The 18,710-nt window shown below is 39.8% G+C and overlaps 1 protein-coding gene across 2 annotated transcripts in view; it reads right to left on the bottom strand.

The window, feature by feature from the left end:
* Nucleotides 1-686: 686 nt before the first annotated feature.
* The window catches only part of MTHFD2L (methylenetetrahydrofolate dehydrogenase (NADP+ dependent) 2 like), a 121,779-nt gene continuing 103,755 nt past the window's right edge, over nt 687-18,710 (bottom strand). For both annotated transcript variants that reach the window (XM_080796167.1, XM_080796168.1), the window contains exon 8: nt 687-1,982. In XM_080796167.1, coding sequence (XP_080652293.1) covers nt 1,870-1,982 — 113 coding nt within the window. In that variant the 3' untranslated portion in view covers nt 687-1,869. The remainder of the gene's footprint in view (nt 1,983-18,710) is intronic.

Raw genomic sequence — 18,710 nt, 5'->3', positions numbered from 1 at the left:
ACATATAATCAATTTCCTCTTAGAGTAATTTCCCACCTACTGATCCCCTTACTCTGCTCATTGGATAGAGATCCACAGCCATCTTTGCTATATTTGGAGTTGAGTTCAATTTTTTCTATTGATCCCGCTGCTACAGTCTTGGATAAAGTATTCCTTACCACTTTTACCAAATGTCAGAACAATTTTTCTTTTCCAGTATTTTGGTCTCTAGAAAGATTCCCTCCTGAATTTTAGCTTAGCCAAGGGGCAGAAATCTTCCCAAAATAATTCCTGCTGTACTTTCGGGGGTTGGGATGGTAAGCTCAAAACTGCAGACTTTACTTTTTCCACGTACATGTATTTTGGGTCAGTTTTGTCTGTTTGGGGGAATCTTGGGCACTTTCTGAAATGGTTACTTGGGAGCTTTGAATTTAAATTTCTGTCGAGGTTACCACACAAAGATTGGTCTGGACTGACTTTGGAATGGGCTATAGAACATTTTCTTGCATGCTGAAGAAACTTGTACATTTCCCCAGCATGCAGTAAAGAAATAGGTAACAATTCTATTCCTGAAACTACTATTACACTATATGTTAACTAACTGGAATTTAAGTAAAAACTTGAAACCATGAAAAAAGAAAGAGGTAACAAATACATGAAAAAAAATCTTATAAATATCTTAAGGAAGAAAGAAGACAGGTATTCTTCAAATCGCTTTTATTACACAGTTGAAATATGATTCATTGTAAGTATCTAGACTATTTTCACACAATTGATCAGGGGCACACACTGATAAAAAACATGCACTGGGTAAGAATCATTATTGGTACATAAACACACCAGGATTCGGCATGAAAACAATACAATTAAGTGGCTAGGGTAGTCTCAAAATAGACTTCAAGTGACATTCAGGTGTATTTCCTAATTTAAATTGTGTTAGAAATGTGGCATCTACTCGGAGAACCAACTGTCATAACAGAAGAGGGAAGAATTGTGGGCAACAAAGCAGGAGGTTTTCAGTTATAATCTAAGGTTTAGCTTTGGCACATTGTAAATGTATTATTTTCCTATTAATTTCTGAATCTATGAACAAACCTTCGTTCTTTAATGAAGTCCTCGCTCATACTATACCATATTTTTCTAGTATTCCATTATTCCTCAAGGAAGGTATTATCCAAATATTTTTCTAGAAGAAGAAAGAAATTACATGTAAACCTAACATATTCTCATTACATTTTTACTATGGCAAATAGTCATTCACAGTTTGAAATTATCACTACCTTTCTAAGCAGCCCTGCATGTTTTTTGCCTTCTTTGTTTACTTTTCTTTCCTTGAATGGAGTATCGTTTCTCATTAAGATGCCTCATAGCATCCATTTGGGAGACACATGAGATCAAGATTTTACTTTTAATAGTTTATCTTTCTTTTAGCACGTAAGCTCTTTTTCAGCATGTAATAAACATAAAATATATAAAAATGGAGTCTGCTTATGTCAAAACTTAAATTATATTATACACGGGCACCCATTTGGCTGATAAGACATCTGTTGAAAGCACACTGTGTGTGATGTTTGTGTCAAAAATATATTCATTTGTTATGAGCCCTTTATTGTTTAATATTATGAACAAATATTATTCACAAAGTAAACCACTGTTACCAAAGTTTTCACTGGAATTGTTTGTTTTTCTTTTTTTTTTCCTCTAAAACTCAAAATCCGTTAGCAGGAAATGCGTCAAGTTGTATGAATCATCTGCTCCACGACGATTCCATTCATGAAAAAATAAATACGATGTAGAAATAAATAGCTTTGTAGTAAAATATAAAGGTGTTGGCCCTTTGTCAAATAAATAAAGAGCATGATTTCATTTTGTTTTATTCTTCCATGTGACCTAGTAAGTGAGTTTTTTAGCTGCCAAAAGAGTGTTCCTCAGAAGCATTGCCACTGTCATGGGTCCCACACCTCCTGGAACCGGAGTGATAAAGCCAGCCTTCTTCTTCACGGCTGATGGAGAAAACAGAAAGCCATCTTTATTTTTACATTTTCCTGAGAATTTCTTATTTTTAAATAACTCGTTAAAAGATAAACTGAGGCATATAAAACATTTTTTTAAAGATTTTTTTAAAAGTAATTTTTATACACAACATGGGGCCCAAACCTATAACCCCGGGATCATGACCTGAGCCGAAGGCAAACACTTAACCAACTGAGCCACCCAGGTGCCCTGAGCGTGCGACTCTTAATCTTCGGTCCAGGAAGGGAGACCCACATTGGGCTCCTTGCTCAGCGGGGAGTCTACTTCTCCCTCTCCCTCTGCCCCTCTTTCGTCTTTCTTTCTCTCAAATAAATTAAGAAAAAAAAATCTTAAAAAAAAAAGGAGTTGCAGGCTTTACTAACTGAGCCAGCTAGGCACCCCAAAAGTTTTTAAGAGTTTATTTGAGCACTTATCAGTCTGAATTGGACAGCAGCGACCTGGAAGTGGTCAGGAGTGCTCCACCAGCGAGGAGCTGGCCAGAGACTCCTAAGAGAAGAGGTGGAAATAAAGCAAGGTCATTGTAGATCGGCTATCACTTAAAGCCCAACGGGCTTCTTGCGACTGGTTGTCCTCAGGTTTTGACTGTGTAACCTTGAGGCATTTATAGGCTGATTTTGGTTTGCCTACATAGGCTGTCATGCCATTAGAGTCCTGTTCCAGCCTCCTTGTTTAATGAATTTAAGAGACTATAGTGGATTTTCCTGCATGACACATATAACTCTAAGAACCTCTAAACACCTTAGAATGAGGTAGCCTATAAACACTCATGCACTTAGACAAATAATCCTGTGTCTGTTATCTAATGAGCCTCAGAGGTGGGTTGAATCTCCACGAAGTTGCTCTTACATGATGAAAACCTATAACCCAGGAGGGACTCGACTACCTGTAATTCCCGTGATCTACTTCTAAAATACATGATATTGGTCACAAAGGGGGAACAGGATATAGACAGTTCAGCAGACACCATTTGTTAAATTGATGAATTCCTGTTCTAACAATAGCATCACTTACGTGTGGATAATACGTTCCAGTGCACCTCTAATAAAAATCACCAAACATATTTGAATTACTGAGCATATACACATAGTCCTGTCCTAAGGTATGCAGAATTCTTATTCAGTGAATAAACTCAAAGAAAATGACAGAGAACTTTCAGCAAGGTTTATTTAAGAATGTTTCACACCCACATTATCACACGTGAATGGCCCCATACTTTGACCGGATGGTTTTATGCTTCACCATGTGAATATGAACAATGAAGTTTTCCCAGGTAACTCTTTCACAAAGTTAGCATCAACAATACTTCTCTAATGCATACTCTGACATTATTAGTCACATGTTATTTAGATGTATGGCCTTTTACAAGTTTGCTCGTGTATGCTTCTATAAGAATCAAAACTAACAGATGTTATCTGGATCTCAAGTATTATTTTTGTACAATTTATATTGCTTTCTTGAAATAGGGTTTGTAAAATTTACACTTACCTTATTTGAAGTCTAATAGTACACTAGAATTTTTGTTTTAATCATAGGAAGAAAAAGGAATAGGGTTCTTTCCCTTAAGTACAAATAGGCTTAAAGACATCACAAAAAAGAAAAAAAAATCCAGCTCGTATGTATTATCGATTTTCTCATGGTATGTAACAAAGACAAGATGAGAATACTTATGATCTGGAAGGTAACAGATTAGTTTTCCAAAAAGCCCCTCTACACATGAACATTTCTTTCCCTCGCCACACATCCATCCAATACCAAACACTAGGCTAGGTCAATAGCCATCCCACAAATAGCTATGAGTCCGCAATCCTTTCCTCCTTTACCCTGGCTATTCCTTCCACCTGGAATACTCTTCTACTTTATCCAAATAAGAGAATCCTTATTATTCTTTAAAAGCCAGTAAAATATTACCTGGCTATAATTTTCCTCAAAAACTCACCCCTCCAATGTTCAATTAAAAGCCCCCACCACCTGTGTTTCCAGTAACTTTATACACAACTCTGTTATGGAAACTAACACACTGTGCTGTCTGTCCCCTTTGCCAGGCACCAGTGCCTGGATGGTAGCAACCAAGCCTTTACAGTTGCATGCTGTCACCGTTGGGTTTCATCTTAGAGTCTCTCCATGTACAGGTCAGGCATTCAGTAAATTCTGATAAAATGAACTTATTGGCCTTTGAGATTTATTTATTTTTATCTTTCCTTTTTAAAGGTTTTCTTTATTTGTTTGTCAGAGACAGAGTGAGTGCACAAGCAGGGGGAGCAGCAGGCAGAGGGAGAAGCAGGCTCCCGCCCTGAGCAAGGAGCCCGATGCAGGACTTGATCCCAGGACACTGGGATCTTGACCTGAACTGAAGGTAGATGCTTAACCAAATGTCCCACCCAGGTGCCCCTAGCCCTTGAAATTTAAAATCTGAAATCAATTTGCAGGAATGTGTCAGTGGATACAAACAGTTTAGTTCAAGCTAATTTACTGAAAACCTCAAGCTAATAATTTGCATGACCAGTGCCTTCCAGGAACTTTACTATAGAATTGGAAAAGCCATGGCCTTAAAATATCAACGAATCTCTAGAAGAAATGTACTATGCTACTATTCTTTATTCTGATACTATTTAAAATCATGTATTTGTAAAGTTCTGACTCTGAAATATTAATGGATAAAAATAAAAGACAACTGGATGATGTGGTAAATGAAGAACCAAGTACAACTAAATCTTCAAGGGAAAACAGAATGGTTCATTTCACAATCAAAAGGTTGATAAAATTCATGTCAGGGAATCTGCTGTGGGTAAGTAGTCATTTTATATAATGCGTTTTTCAACTTTGAAAGGTAAAGTGGCTTGGAATTATGCATATGTAAAAGTAGTAATAACCATAGCTACTATTGACTGAATACCTGTGACTTGCCAAGAACTTTATAAATACTATTTAAATAACTCCTATGGGATTATTATTTCATTTTAATAGAGAAAGTGTGTCTCCCTGAAGCTAGAGTGACAGACCACTCCCTTATATGGTAGCGACACTGTTTACAGCCAGGTTTGAAACATTCTGTGGTTCCTTCATTCCACCCCAGCCCAATGCGACTGGAATACCATGACCTAAGTAGAAAAGTCCCAAGAAAGATTCATGAGCCAAAAATTAACAGAGTTTTCTCAAAGGGTTTGGAGGGGAGTCTGAAAAAGGAAACACAGAGAAAAGTTCTAGCAAAGTAACTTTCCAACATTTTTACTCCAAGTACTCACAGCTCATCATCTCTGAATTACATCCAGCACCTCCGATCACACAGCTGGCTGAGCAGTCGGGAGTTTGCTTGCTTCTGGGTGTCAGATCAGATAAACCACGGGTCTGCTCAGGTATCAGGACACTCCTCTTTCAAATAAGGTTTTTCACAATATGCTTACTATTGCATTCTTTTGCTCAAAAAAGTGAGGTTTGGGGTGGAGGGAGAGGGATGGGAACAAGCTGGTGCACGAAATCACACCTGCCTGAGATCTGTAGCTTGTGTCTGCTTTTTTGCACTCTTTACCAGTAGAAAGTAACACACATTTATCGTGCCTTGCCCACCACTTCATAGAAATACACTATGTGATGGGTAGTGGGTCTTCACCTGCCCTGGCAAGGGCTTCTCTGGACACTCAGAAGCATTCATTTGCATCAACAGAGCCCTGTGCACTGCTCACTAAGCAGAAGACGATATCACTATGAACATATCTGGCCATTCAAATGCTGTTTCAAGTATTTTTTTTTATCTTTGAAATAAAGTGGAGGAATATGAAAAATCAAGTTAGTACACAGTCACAAGAGGTCAACTGTGATTTTTTTTTAAGATTTTTTATTTATTTATTTATTTGACAAAGAGAGAGAGATCACAAGTAGGCAGAGAGACAGGCAGAGAGAGAGGGGAAGCAGGCTCCCTGCTGAGCAGAGAGCCCGATCAGGGACTCGATCCCTGGACCCTGAGATCATGCACTGAGCCAAAGGCAGAGGCTTAACCCACTGAGCCACCCAGGTGCACTCAACTGTGATTTTGATTGGGAAAAAAAAAATAATAAAGGTCTCTATCCCTTTTGAATTGATTTTCGTGGCAATCTGTATCTGAGAAAGAACTAGAAGTTTATCTGCTGCTGGCTAGGGTTAATGTATCATTTATTTCCATAAGAACCAGGATATGGAAGTACTGATTCCCCAAGAAAGGTAGGGAATGCCAGTTGGTACAGATGCCAATGCTCAAAAGAAATTCTCTAGTCTAGTGATTTTGCATCACTATGTCAAGGCTGTCCTACATGACATGTTTACGAAGCAGCAGAAGTGGCTTGTGAGCTATAATTAGTCAGGTGAGAAAGAGTTAAATTCAATAGTTTGATGCTCTGAAAAGCATCTTTCCCAATTGTGTCTGTAAGAGAGTAAGTTAACAAGCATTACGTCACCAGAATAATCTCTCATTGGCTGGTCTTTCCCTGAGGGCAGACAAAGGTTTGCACCTGCTTGTAGAAGATGATGCTTTTAAAGATTAATCCTATTAGATGTGGGGGAAAGAGTTCTAGATGCTTTATTGAAATGAATTACAGAAGCACTTTAAGGCAAAATTTCCTTCAAAGACTTATTTACTTTGCATTCAGGTGTGAGGGAGTATGTGTGTGTGTGTGTGAAGAAAAATGCCAAAAATTCTGTGTGGATGAGAACCAGGTACAGGCCCCACCCCTGTTATCCAAAAGTAGAAAGAGCATTCCTAGGAAACCTTTCAGAAGCCAAAATGGTATAATCGAAGAAGCATATACCATTAATTTATATGGAAAAAATGCATGCCCAGATCTAAAAAATAACCTCGCTTTGGCTTTTCTGACATCTTAGGACATCTATTGCTAACAGATGCACAAAATAAATGGGGCTAAGCATAGATGCTCACAGACACCGTTCCCAGCTCTGGTGGCTGGAGGCTGATATGCTGAGTGCAGGTCCCAGGGAAGGAGCTTGGTGGCCCACCTCCCCCGCCACGGCTTGGGGTGTACACTGCCTCTGCGATGGCTCACTGTGAAGCAAATACTTAACGCTTTTTGCCTTGTACCTTTTCTTTATTTCTTTTTTCAGAAAAGCTACGATCCTCATTTAGATGTCTTTCACTTAGCGAAAACAGAAACTAAACTAATGTAGGTTTTTTTTTGGTAAAAGCAAAGTGGCAAGATGAACTTTCAAAAAATGGGAGAACATGTATTAGATCTTGAATTAACATGATTCTAGAGCTACTGAAACTGACAGTGAACGCAGATAAAACGATCATCACAGATCCTATTGTTATCTGCATGGAATCTGCTCTGCGAAGGAGACTCAGAGGAAAATGACTTGGTCATGCTTCAAGCAGGTTTCTGCAAATAAGGACTATTTTGAGGAAAGGCAATGGTTATCATAACAATTTATTTCAATGACCTCTCTATACACTGTAGACACGGCAAAGTAAATTCTGTAGATTTCCTTGAGGGTGATAGAGTTCTGCCAGCACGATCTAGAATATCAGAGTATGTTCAATTGTACAGAAAGAAAAGAGATGGTCATTTAAAATCAGTCATTTGGGAACACAGGACTTGCCTTTGCACTTTCTACTCTTTGTTTGACATACCTTTCCTGCATTTTTCCACCTGATGAATATTTATTCTTCCTTTGCAGATCTGGCTAAATGTCACTTCCTTCGTGGTGCTCATTAACTCCCTAGGCTGAGTTAACTGTTCACTCACCGATCCATGAAACTCAGCAGTGATTTTCCATTTGCAGCCATAACGTATGCTGGAACCAACCTCCTGAGAAATGTAGTCACACAACCTATGCCTCCTTCCACCTCAAGATTCTGGTGCACACCACTGAGAATCATTTGCTAGAGTGAGATTTATAATAATGGGGTGTGAGGAGAAGCGGGTTATGCATGTTAACAGCAGCAAAGAGGAAGTTTAAAACATGGTTGAAATTCACTGCTTCGTTAAGCTACCTCACTTGGAGATTTCTGGTTTCCCAGTCAGGCAAACCCCAACATGCAAATGTTTGAGTCACAATTGCTAATGCCCTATCAGTCAAAGCAAGTCACATGGTCAAACTCACACTGAAAGTCTTGGGATAAGAAGAATGGTAAAGCCACATAGCCAAAGGGACGTGCACATAGGGACAGAAGAAATACCTGGTCATATTTTTTTAAATAATCTACTATAATAGTTTTTTGGTTTAGAGACAAAATCTCTAAACTGATGCCAGATTCATTCTTTTAAACACAGATTATTAGATCATTTCAGCTTTGAAACATCTGATGAATCTTCACTGTCTTCAGGATAAAGTATAAACTGTTTATACTTGTGGCAATTAAGGTCTTTTAGGATCTGGCCCTCCACCCGGGTCTGGCATTATTTCCCAACCCTTGCATATTTTCCTAACTTATTCACTGTTCCCACACTGGCTCCAGGTGGGCCCAGATAGAGTCACCACAAATGTTTCTTGAGGAAGACAGCCAGAGCCACTATCTCTTGGAGCGGATAGTGTGGCTAGGAGTTGATATTAAAAAGATAATCACCCAAATAATAATTGAACTCTGGCTATGAAATGTGTCACATGTGTGAATGTGAGAAGGCCCTCACTGAGCCTTGCATATGTGGGTGGTGTTTATCTAGGCCAGGCCCAGAAACATGAAGGATAAATCCAACCTTTCCATGTGAAACAAAGGGTGGTGTGTAGCCAGTGTTCTTGGTAAGGGGAGGCAAGGTCTGTGCAAGAATGAAGGGAAAGAGGGAACCTGGGTGGCTCAGTGGGTTAAAGCCTCTGCTTTCGGCTCAGGTCATGATCCCAGGGTCCTGGGATCGAGTCCCGCATCAGGCTCTCTGCTCAGCAGGGAGCCTGCTTCCTCTGCTCTCTCTGCCTGCCTCTCTGCCTACTTGTGATCTCTGTCTGTCAAATAAATAAATAAAATCTTTAAAAAAAAAAAAAAAAAAAAAAAAAAAAAGAATGAAGGGAAAGAGTCATGCTCCTGTAGAGCCCAGAAGAACATGTTAAAATTCTGGATATTAACCTAAGAGCAATGGTTAAAGTATTTTTTTTTTAAATTTGGTGGGGGGATATATATATATATATATATATATATATATATATATATATATATATATATATATATATTCCGAAGCAAGATAAGGTCAAATGGAGAAACTGTTTTATATTGGCATATTTCTCTAATGAAATGAGTTTATCATCTGGGGCAGAGGAAAGGGAGATAAACAGAAAGTAAGAACATAAGGTAAAATGTGCTAAGATGGTAGTAAATTCTGGTTCTCCTGCAGCTCAAGGAGGGAACAGGAATCAGAAATGGGCATCAGAGAAAGCTCTGTAAAGTGACAGAAAAGCTTCCAGATCTGATGGATGCCTGAGGGGTAAGAAAAAGGAGAGAACACAATGCAGATATAAGGAAATAGTAAAAGCAGGGAGGTTTGATCTGACAATGAAGTTGATGCAATGGAGGAGTTAACAGAAGTTCATTGTGACCCAAGTACAGGAGGAAAACAGAGTAGAATGAGATGTGGGGTGGTGGGGGTAATGGGTTACATGACCCCTTGGGGAGGGGGGCAGGATATTTAGGCTGGGTGATGGCAGCTGCAGTTATTGTGTCCTGGTGACTTTTTTTTTTTTAAAGATTTATTCATTTATTTATTTGACAGACAGAGATTACAAGTAGGCAGAGAGGCAGGCAGAGAGAGAGAAGAGGAAGCAGGCTCCCTGCTGAGCAGAGAGCCCGACGCGGGGCTCGATTCCAGGACCCCGGGATCATGACCCAAGCGGAAGGCAGAGGCTTTAACTCACTGAGCCACCCAGGCGCCCCTCCTGGTGACTTTTTAAAGAAAGTCTTTTGTGAATAAACTTGGTTATTTCTATCTGTAGGAACAACCAATTTTACAAAACGAGCAACTGGGAGTGAAAAACGTATATTGCTTAATAATTTCCAAATAATGACACAGAAATTCATGTTGCACTTTCACAAAGTTTCAGGTCCTTGAACATTATTGAATTATTATCCAAGAAATCCTTTTTTACCCTGAAATCCAGAGGCTAATCTGTCATGTTCCCTTTTCTCCACTCTGTGGATGACTATTTTCTTTTGGTATCTAGCTTCAGTCCAGGGTAAAGAATTCAAATGGGCATGGCTTGACAGATTTTCCAACATTCTTACTTGAAGACAACCATGTGTCACGGTCAGGATTAAAACAAGAAGTACAGAACAGAAGTGATTAGGTTATTTCATGTTTAAAATTTGAGGTGATGACAGGGATGATGGAAGAAATGAGGTGTCCAGTCTATGTGTCTCAAAAAAATCCAGGGGTGACATGTGATCACAAGGTGTGGAAAGATTACTCATGAAGGATACTAACAGCAACATAAGAGACAACAAAACATCTTTTAACAACTCGGGTGAGAATGAAAGAAAAACGTATGTGACCATTGACCTTTGGTACAGCAACCCATGTTTCATGACAGGGTATCTCTGGCTGGTATATTCTGTGCCATTATTTCCTCTGGAAACTTTATATTCCCAGGTTCCTAGGGTCTGGACTTAATAATCCAAACTCTCGCCTAAGGTACTCTGTTAGGAAGACTCAATTCTTTGGCACATAATGCATTTCTGCTTTGTTACATTACATACTACGCCAAAGTTTCCAAAAGGAATTTCCAGATGTGCCTAAACAATTGATTTTCTAGTATGCCTTAGAAGTTGTATTATTCTGGCAGAGTCAAAGAATATATTTGTGCTTTATAAATGTAGTTTCAGGTAGAGGATGAGGAACTCATGTCTCAAGTTCCTGTAATATTGTTGTATTTCTCTTTGCATTTTGTCTAGTTCTCTGCCACTTTTGAGGAAGTACTCCATGACCCATGTCAGATTTGCAACTAATTTTTAAAACAAACTTCCATCCCCAAAAGGAAAAGGAATGATTCCTTACGTGTGGCAAAACAGCAGATGAAAATTTCCTGTTTTTCTCATATGAATTTCAGCGTTCTAGTATACAAGTGTAATTGTCTCAATTAAATGCTTGGAGAATTTTCCCATGCTTCTAAATGCAGGCCATTTAGACATGACCTCTCAAACACATCCACTATAATGAAGTGGAGACAAGCTTAAGGAAAATGAAGTACATGAATAACAACCAGAAAAACCTGACTGGCCCAGGACTGGAGAAACAGTATGACTCAGGAGGTAAGATGGAAAACACTCCACTTTCTCATATGGTTGATATAAAAATGACACTTATGAGCACGATGAACCAGAGAGAGTAAAGGGCTCCTTGGCAAGTGAATGGCTCACCGCTGAACTCTCGCAAGGCTACAAGGAGTCAGAGACCCCAAAGGCAATTCACTATGCTTCCTCTTGCATTTATCTGGTTGCCTGATTCTGGGGTTTCTACAAGATTTCTACATATATTAGGACATTCATTATCTCAGCACCTTTTGGGGCAGTAATAGGACAGACAGGATTAATCCCCTAATGGAGTAAAAGAGTGAGACTCTGATCCACATTTCTAGATGGATTGTGCTGGTTTCATTAGCTTTGTAAGTTGCACTTACACATACATTCTTCACCTATTTACTGTGCTATCTGTATGTGCAAGGTGGCTAAGCCTTTTTTTCCCCTCTAATGTTCTCCTTACATTAAATCAAATCTCCATATATCCAGCTACCTGCCTCATAGAGGTGAATGCCAAAAGATAATGCTCATACCACTCAGAACACATTCAATGGAGTCAAATAGCAAATCAATCACCAAATGAAAATCTGAAATTGCTTTCTGTGAACTTTGTCTATGATCCATCTGTGGAACCTCCTTCCTGACCATGGATGGTATCACCTACCAGTGTCCGTTTCCCTTTCAGTAGGCAGGAGTAAGGAGTACCGCCATGTGTATTTCTAGTACTTTACCAAAAAGACTAACACTATCTCCCTTTCATTACTTCTTGAGAAAAACATACTCATCATGTACTCATCTCATTCCCCCCCCCCCACCATCCTTTTTCCTCAAGCCACTGAACATTCCTATCATACAGTGAGAAATGTGTAAACTAGATAGGCTGTTTGGAGGATTCTCCAAATCTCTTAGCAAGGCCTCGATGTTGGTAGCCTGCCATCGTCAAGATGCTAGGAGATAAAATCTCCTTCTAGAGATAAAATCTCCTTCTAGAGATATTTGTACTTTAGTATGGAGCCCTGGGAAACAACGACAAAAAAATCACATCCTTAGGTGTAAAAGAAGAAGAAGGACTTGCAGAGGCAGCAGCCCTTCTCTTGTTCCTGGGGATGTCCTCTCTGCGCTTCAACTTTTACCTCCTCTGTGAAGGTAGATTGCACAATTTCAAATATGTTCTTCTACAAAGAATGTCTTTAAAGCTGATTTGATTTCAAAGAACGTAGACTTCACAATGAGCACCGTGTTGTAAAATCTAAGTGTGCGGTGAGCCACAGTCAGGGTAGCTGGCTCCCTGAGAAGGATCTCACAGTGACCATGACTACTTGTTTTATGAAATGACCTGTAGAGGCACTAGACCACAGTGTTGGTAGCAGTCTCTCTAACAGAGACTTTTGCAAATTTCCATTCACTTTTTTTTTTTTAAGATTTTATTTATTTGACAGAGAAAGAAAGCACAAGCAGGGGGAACAGCATTCTATCCACTTTTTAAAAATGACTGGAAGAGGCGAGCCTGGGTGGCTCAGTCAGTTAAGTGTCGACTCCTGGTTTCGGCTCAGGTCAGGATTTCAGGATCATGAGATCCTGCCCTGTGTTGGGCTCCATGCTGGGTATGGAGCCTGCTTCAGTTTCTCTCTTCCTCTCCCTTCCCCCCTCTTGCTCGTTCTCTCCTTCTCTCAAATAAATAAATAAATCTTTAAAAAAAAAAAAAAGTTGGAAGAAATCACCTCTAGGTTAAAAGTGTTAGGTCCTCTCCTCCTTTATCCTTTAGCTGGACTTTTGGGCTACCTTGTAATCATCAAACACAAAAAGTTGATATTTTTGAGCCAATTGGCCATATTGTTATGAACTGAATATTTGTGTCACTCCAAAATTTGTATGTTGAAATCCTAACCTGGGATGTGACGGTATTAGGAGGTGGGGCCTTGGGAAGGTGATTAAGTCATGAGGGTGGAGCCCTCAGGAATGGGTTAATGCTTCTATGAAGGAAACCCCATAGAACTCTCTCATTCTTTGCACTATATGAGGATACAATGAGCAGTTAACTGGCTGTAACCCAGAAGAGGGTCCTCATCAGAATCCGACGATGGTGGCACTGTGAGCTTGGACTTCCAGCATCCAGAACTAAAAGAAATAAATGCTTATGGTTTTAGCTACAGTTTGTGGAAATTTGTTAAAGCAGCCTGAACTAAGACACATGCCATCAAATTAAATGATTAACACTGAATACTGAGTTGGTGGGGAGTCTCTTTAACTTTTTCTGTTGATTTTGTTTGTTGGTTTTACAATATCACAGACTAATAGTTCTGTATAAGTGATCTATGTCAAAGATAGTACCATTTCATTAGAAACTGGAAATACTCTCTTACTTTCCCATCTTGTAGAACACATACTTAGGAGTAAAGAGTACTAAAATCCCTTCCAAAAGAAGCTTACTTTAAATCAAAACTGATGAACACAGGGAAAAGAAAAAAAAAAGGAGAGGGGAAGGCAAACCATAAAACAGACTCTTAGCTGTAGAGAACACAATTAGGGCTGCTGGAGGGGAGGTGGGCAGAGGGATGGGTTAAATGGGTGATGGGCATTAAGGAGGGCACCTGTGATGAGCACTGGGTGTTACTTGTAAGTGATGAATCACTACATTATACTCCTGAAACTGGTTTTACACTATACACTAACTAACTAGTACTTAAATAAAAGCTTGAAACATAAAAAAACAAAAAAGAGGAAGAAGCGGAAACTTATTTTAACATGTAATCTGGAGAACATAAATTCCATGAAAGCAGGAACTTTATCCTGTGCATGGCTATAGGCCCAGTACCTCGAAGGTGTGCTGCGTGAGAAATACGTGTTGAGTAAATCAACGAATGACTCAATGGATGTATTGTTACTGGATCTGGATTGTTGTCGGTTAATAACATGGTTGATGCTACCTTGAGTGGCAGCTTTTGTCCCCATTAAGGCAGCTTGAAGGAACTACTTCTGTAATGGAAGAGTCACACTAGAGATTTATAAGTACAGAGGAGGATCATACACCTGACCAATGGTATGACTAAGAAGGCTGAGACCTGCTGTGGGGATGGACAGATAAAAGAAATATAGGACAAGAAGTTCACTTTACAGAGGCATATAATTCAGTAGACAACATCTGAGTAGAAGTGTAAGGTAGTATAGGATTAAGAACAAAATGAACAAGGCATATGGGACCTGATACAGGAACTTGGAGAAGGTGGGGATAAGCATGAGTGCTTTAAAGTGGCTTCGTAGGATTTGTGGGTGAAGAGCAGACTTGGCCAGAAGAAAGTTGAGGCCAGAAAAGCAATGAGGGACAGGGTGATAATGCAAAGTTACATACTTCTGGATAAGTTCAGAAGTGAGCATGGAGAGGGAGGTGAGTCATGTGAGCACACACGTGCACACACACACACACACACACACACACATACACATACACACTCTCTGTCTTTTGCCAGGCACTGTGCTCAGCAAGTCACATACATTAGCTCATGTGAGGCGATTATTTCATTTAATCTTCATAACAACTTTATAAGATAGCCATTATTATCTCAGTTTTTCAGATGATAAAATCAAGTCTCAGAGAGGTGAAGTGATTTGCCTAAGATCATAATTGTTTTATGCAACAGAACTAGGATTCAAACCTAAGTCAGCTTGACTGCAAATTATAATCTTTTAAGAAAGATTGGACACAATATAGAAAGAGAAAGGAGGGACAAGGTAAATCTCAGGTTTCAAAGGTGAGATACTGTGCATACAAAGACATCTGGCAGTGACTGTGGTTTTAGTTCCACATCTAGTAGTTTCTTAGAAAATGGTATTGGGCTTCTATAATAACTCTAAACCTCTTTTTGTCCTCTTTTGTCCTCATATTTTGACTACTGTGTTAGAATTTTGCGGAATAATTCTGACCGGATAGAGTCCCAAATTATAGAGTCCCTTTTGTTGTAGGAGGGCTTTCATGACTTTGAAGAATGCAAAGTAAGCCTCCAGCTACTCGGGGCATAATTCACGACTGTTTACAATTTTTCATTTCCCTTGTTCAACAATGATGAGCCTACTATTGGGTCCAAAAGACCTCTTCTTTGCCTTTGGTCTGCTATTTCTCACCTGGAAAGAACCCCTTTTCTCTTTCTCTGTCCACTCTCTACCCTATATACACACACTCTTGGGTAAAATTCATCTTTTCAGACTCATCTCAAAAGGATTCTAGAACTGGCACCTTCACTCTTGCTTATTTGAAAACTCTTAGAGTCATAATTGATTCTCTTCTTTCTTTTATATCTAATCATTCAGCCAATCCTTCCAACTCGTCCTTCAAATTCTATCTACCATCTAACCACCTGTTAACACCTTCACCCATTACCGTGTTGGCCCACACCCAATCTTGGATAATTTCTTACTTGGATAATTATAATAGCCTCCCAACAGGTACCCTATTTATACCCTAACCTCTCTGAGGTCTATTTGCCACCAATAGCCAGAGTGATCCTATTAAAACACAAGTCAAATGTCATTTCTTTGCCCCAAATTTTCTAACAGCTTTCCATTGCATTCAAAGTAAAATCCAAATTTCTTTCTACAGCCCTACATGATTTGGTGTCTCTGCTATTGCCTCTTTGACTTTATTCTCCATGATTCTTCCCTTTATTTACTCTGAGGCCGTTACAATGGCCTTACGGCAGCTCATGATAGCCAGCAGGCATGCTGGTCCTCAAGGCCTTCATGCTTGCTGCTCCGTGTGTGTGGACTAGTCCTCTACCCTATATCCACGTGGCTCTCTCCCTCACTTTGTTCAGGCTGGTGGTGCACCTTCCCTGAACACCCCTTTTAAGTATCCTTACTCTATAATCCTCTAGCCTTCCTTATCTTGTTTTGTTTTTGTAACAGTAAACACTGCCTAATATATTACATGGATATGTATGCATTTGTTTATTATCTGTCTTCTCCCACCAGATGTAAGTTACCTGGGGGTTAGGACTTCGCCTCTTCAGATCAGTGTCACGCCTCGAGTGCCTATCACAATGTCTGACACATAACATTGCTCCAAACCCTTCTGCAGCCCAGCCTCAGCCTCACTTTGGCCTCCAGAAATTCCTGGGAGGGCCAAGGGAGGCTCCTTCCCTTCCCACTGTGCTCCTCAGCTCTGTTTGCAAAGGGTTGTTGTGAGGGACCAGAGAAGTCCCTTGGACTACAGTGCTGGGAATCATGGGCCAGGAAGAAAATCACTGGCAGGAAATGGGCTCAGCTGTTGTGACCCCTGCAAGGCTGGTAAAGACCATTCTTGGCATAGTTTAAGAAAAGGGCAAGTTGTAAGCTGGGATCTGGGCCTTCTTTTCTCCCTTACTATCTATGGCCATTGGCCTAGGGGTCCCCTTTCCCTCCCTCCCTAGGACCATCGTCTCCCTATCCACATACTCCTCTCCAAGTTTAAGCACTGAACATCATGAAAATTATTCTCAGTAGTTCAATGAACTGCTGTTGGTACTGTGTCATCCCTCTGTAGCCTAGAGGGTGAGGTAACCCAGCTCCAGGAGGGCATTTGGTCCCACTGCTCTCCCAGCATATCCATGGGAGGGTACAAGAGGATCCCACAGGAGGCTCTGAAGAGCAAGCAAGACACTGAAGAGCAGAGAGCAAACAAATAACACTAGGAGGGAAAGGCCCTACCCATGCCCCAGTACCCACTGTTTCCCATCCTGAACCTAGAGCCCCCACGCTGTATTTTAAAATTTTTTTTTAATTTAGATATAATTTATATAAAACATTATTTAAGCTTAAAATGTACAACCTGGTGATTTGATACATTTATATATTACAATATGGTTACCATCCTGTCTTTATTTAACACCTCTATCACACCACATAATTATAATTTCCTTTTTGTGAGAAAACATTTAAGATCTAGTTTTTTAAGCAATTTTGAAATATATAATATGGTATTGTTAGCTATAATCACTATGCTATGCATTAGAGCTCCAGAACTTATTCACTTTCTAGTTGCAAGTTTGTACCCTTTAACATCTTCCTGGTTCCCCCACCCCCCAGCCCCTGGTAACTACCATTCTACTTTGCTTTGACAAGTTCAGTTTTTTCAGATTCCACATATAAGTAATACCACACAGGATTTGTCTTTGTCCGACTTATCTCATTAAGCATAATCCCCTCAAGGTCCACCCATGCTGTCACAAGTGGCAGGATTTCCTTCTATCTTATGGCTGAAAATATTCAGTTGAATATATATATACCACATCTTTACCCCTCATCCATTGACTGACACTTTTGTTCCACAGCTTGGCTTTGTGAATAATGCTGCAATAAACATGGTTACACAGATATCTTTTTGATACGCTGCTCTTTTCTTTTCTTTTATTTCTTTTCAGTATTCCAAAATTGATTGTTTATGCACCACACCCAGTGCTCCATGCATTACGTGCCCTCCTTAATACCCACACCAGGCTCACCTAACCCTCCAACCCCCTCCAAAACCCTCAGTTTGTTTTTCAGAGTCCATAGTCTCTCATGGTTTGTCTCCCCCTCCGATTTCCCTCAACTCCCTTCTCCTCTCCATCTCCCAATGACCTCCGTGTTATTCTTTATGTTCCACAAAAAAGCGAAACCATATGATAACTGACTCTCTCTGCTTGACTTATTTCACTTAGCATAATCTCTCCAGTCCCATCCATGTTGATACAAAAGTTAGGTATTCAACCTTTCTGATGGAGGCATAATACTCCATTGTATATATGGACCATATCTTCTTTATCCATTCGTCCGTTGAAGGGTATCTTGGTTCTTTCCACAGTTTGGTGACGTGGCCATTGATGCTATGGACATTGAGGTACAGGTGGCCCTTCTTTTCACTACATCTGTATCTTTGGGGTAAATACCCAGTAGTGCAATTGCGGGGTCATAGCATAACTCTATTTTTAATTTCTTAAGGAATCTCCACACTGTTTTCCAAAGAGGCTGCACCAACTTGCATTACCACCAACAGTGTAAGAGGGTTCCCCTTTCTCCACATCTTCTCCAACACTTGTTATTTCCTGTTTTGTTAATCTTTGCCATTCTAACTGGTGTAAGGTGGTATCTCAATGTGGTTTTGATTTGAATCTCCCTGATGGCTAATGATGATGAACATTTTTTCATGTGTCTGTTAGCCATTTGTATGTCTTCTTTGGAACAAGAGCCCAGGACCTGACGGATTCCCTGGAGAATTCTAACAAACATTCAACGAAGAAATAATACCTATTCTGCTGAAGCTGTTTCAAAAAATAGAAACAGAAGGAAAACTTCCAGACTCTTTTTATGAAGTCAGCATTACCCTGATCCCCAAACCAGGCAAAGACCCCACCAAAAAGGAGAATTTCACACCAATATCCCTGATGAATATGGATGCTAAGATTTTCAACAAGATCCTAGCTAATAGGATCCAACAGTACATTAAAGATTATCCACCATGACCAGGTGGGATTTATCCATGGGA

The sequence above is a fragment of the Martes martes genome (genome assembly GCF_963455335.1).
Source record: "Martes martes genome assembly, chromosome: 2".
In the NCBI taxonomy this organism is placed as follows: Eukaryota; Metazoa; Chordata; class Mammalia; order Carnivora; family Mustelidae; genus Martes; species Martes martes.
Note: the sequence above shows the minus strand (reverse complement) of the source record. Positions and strands in the feature narration are given on the sequence as shown.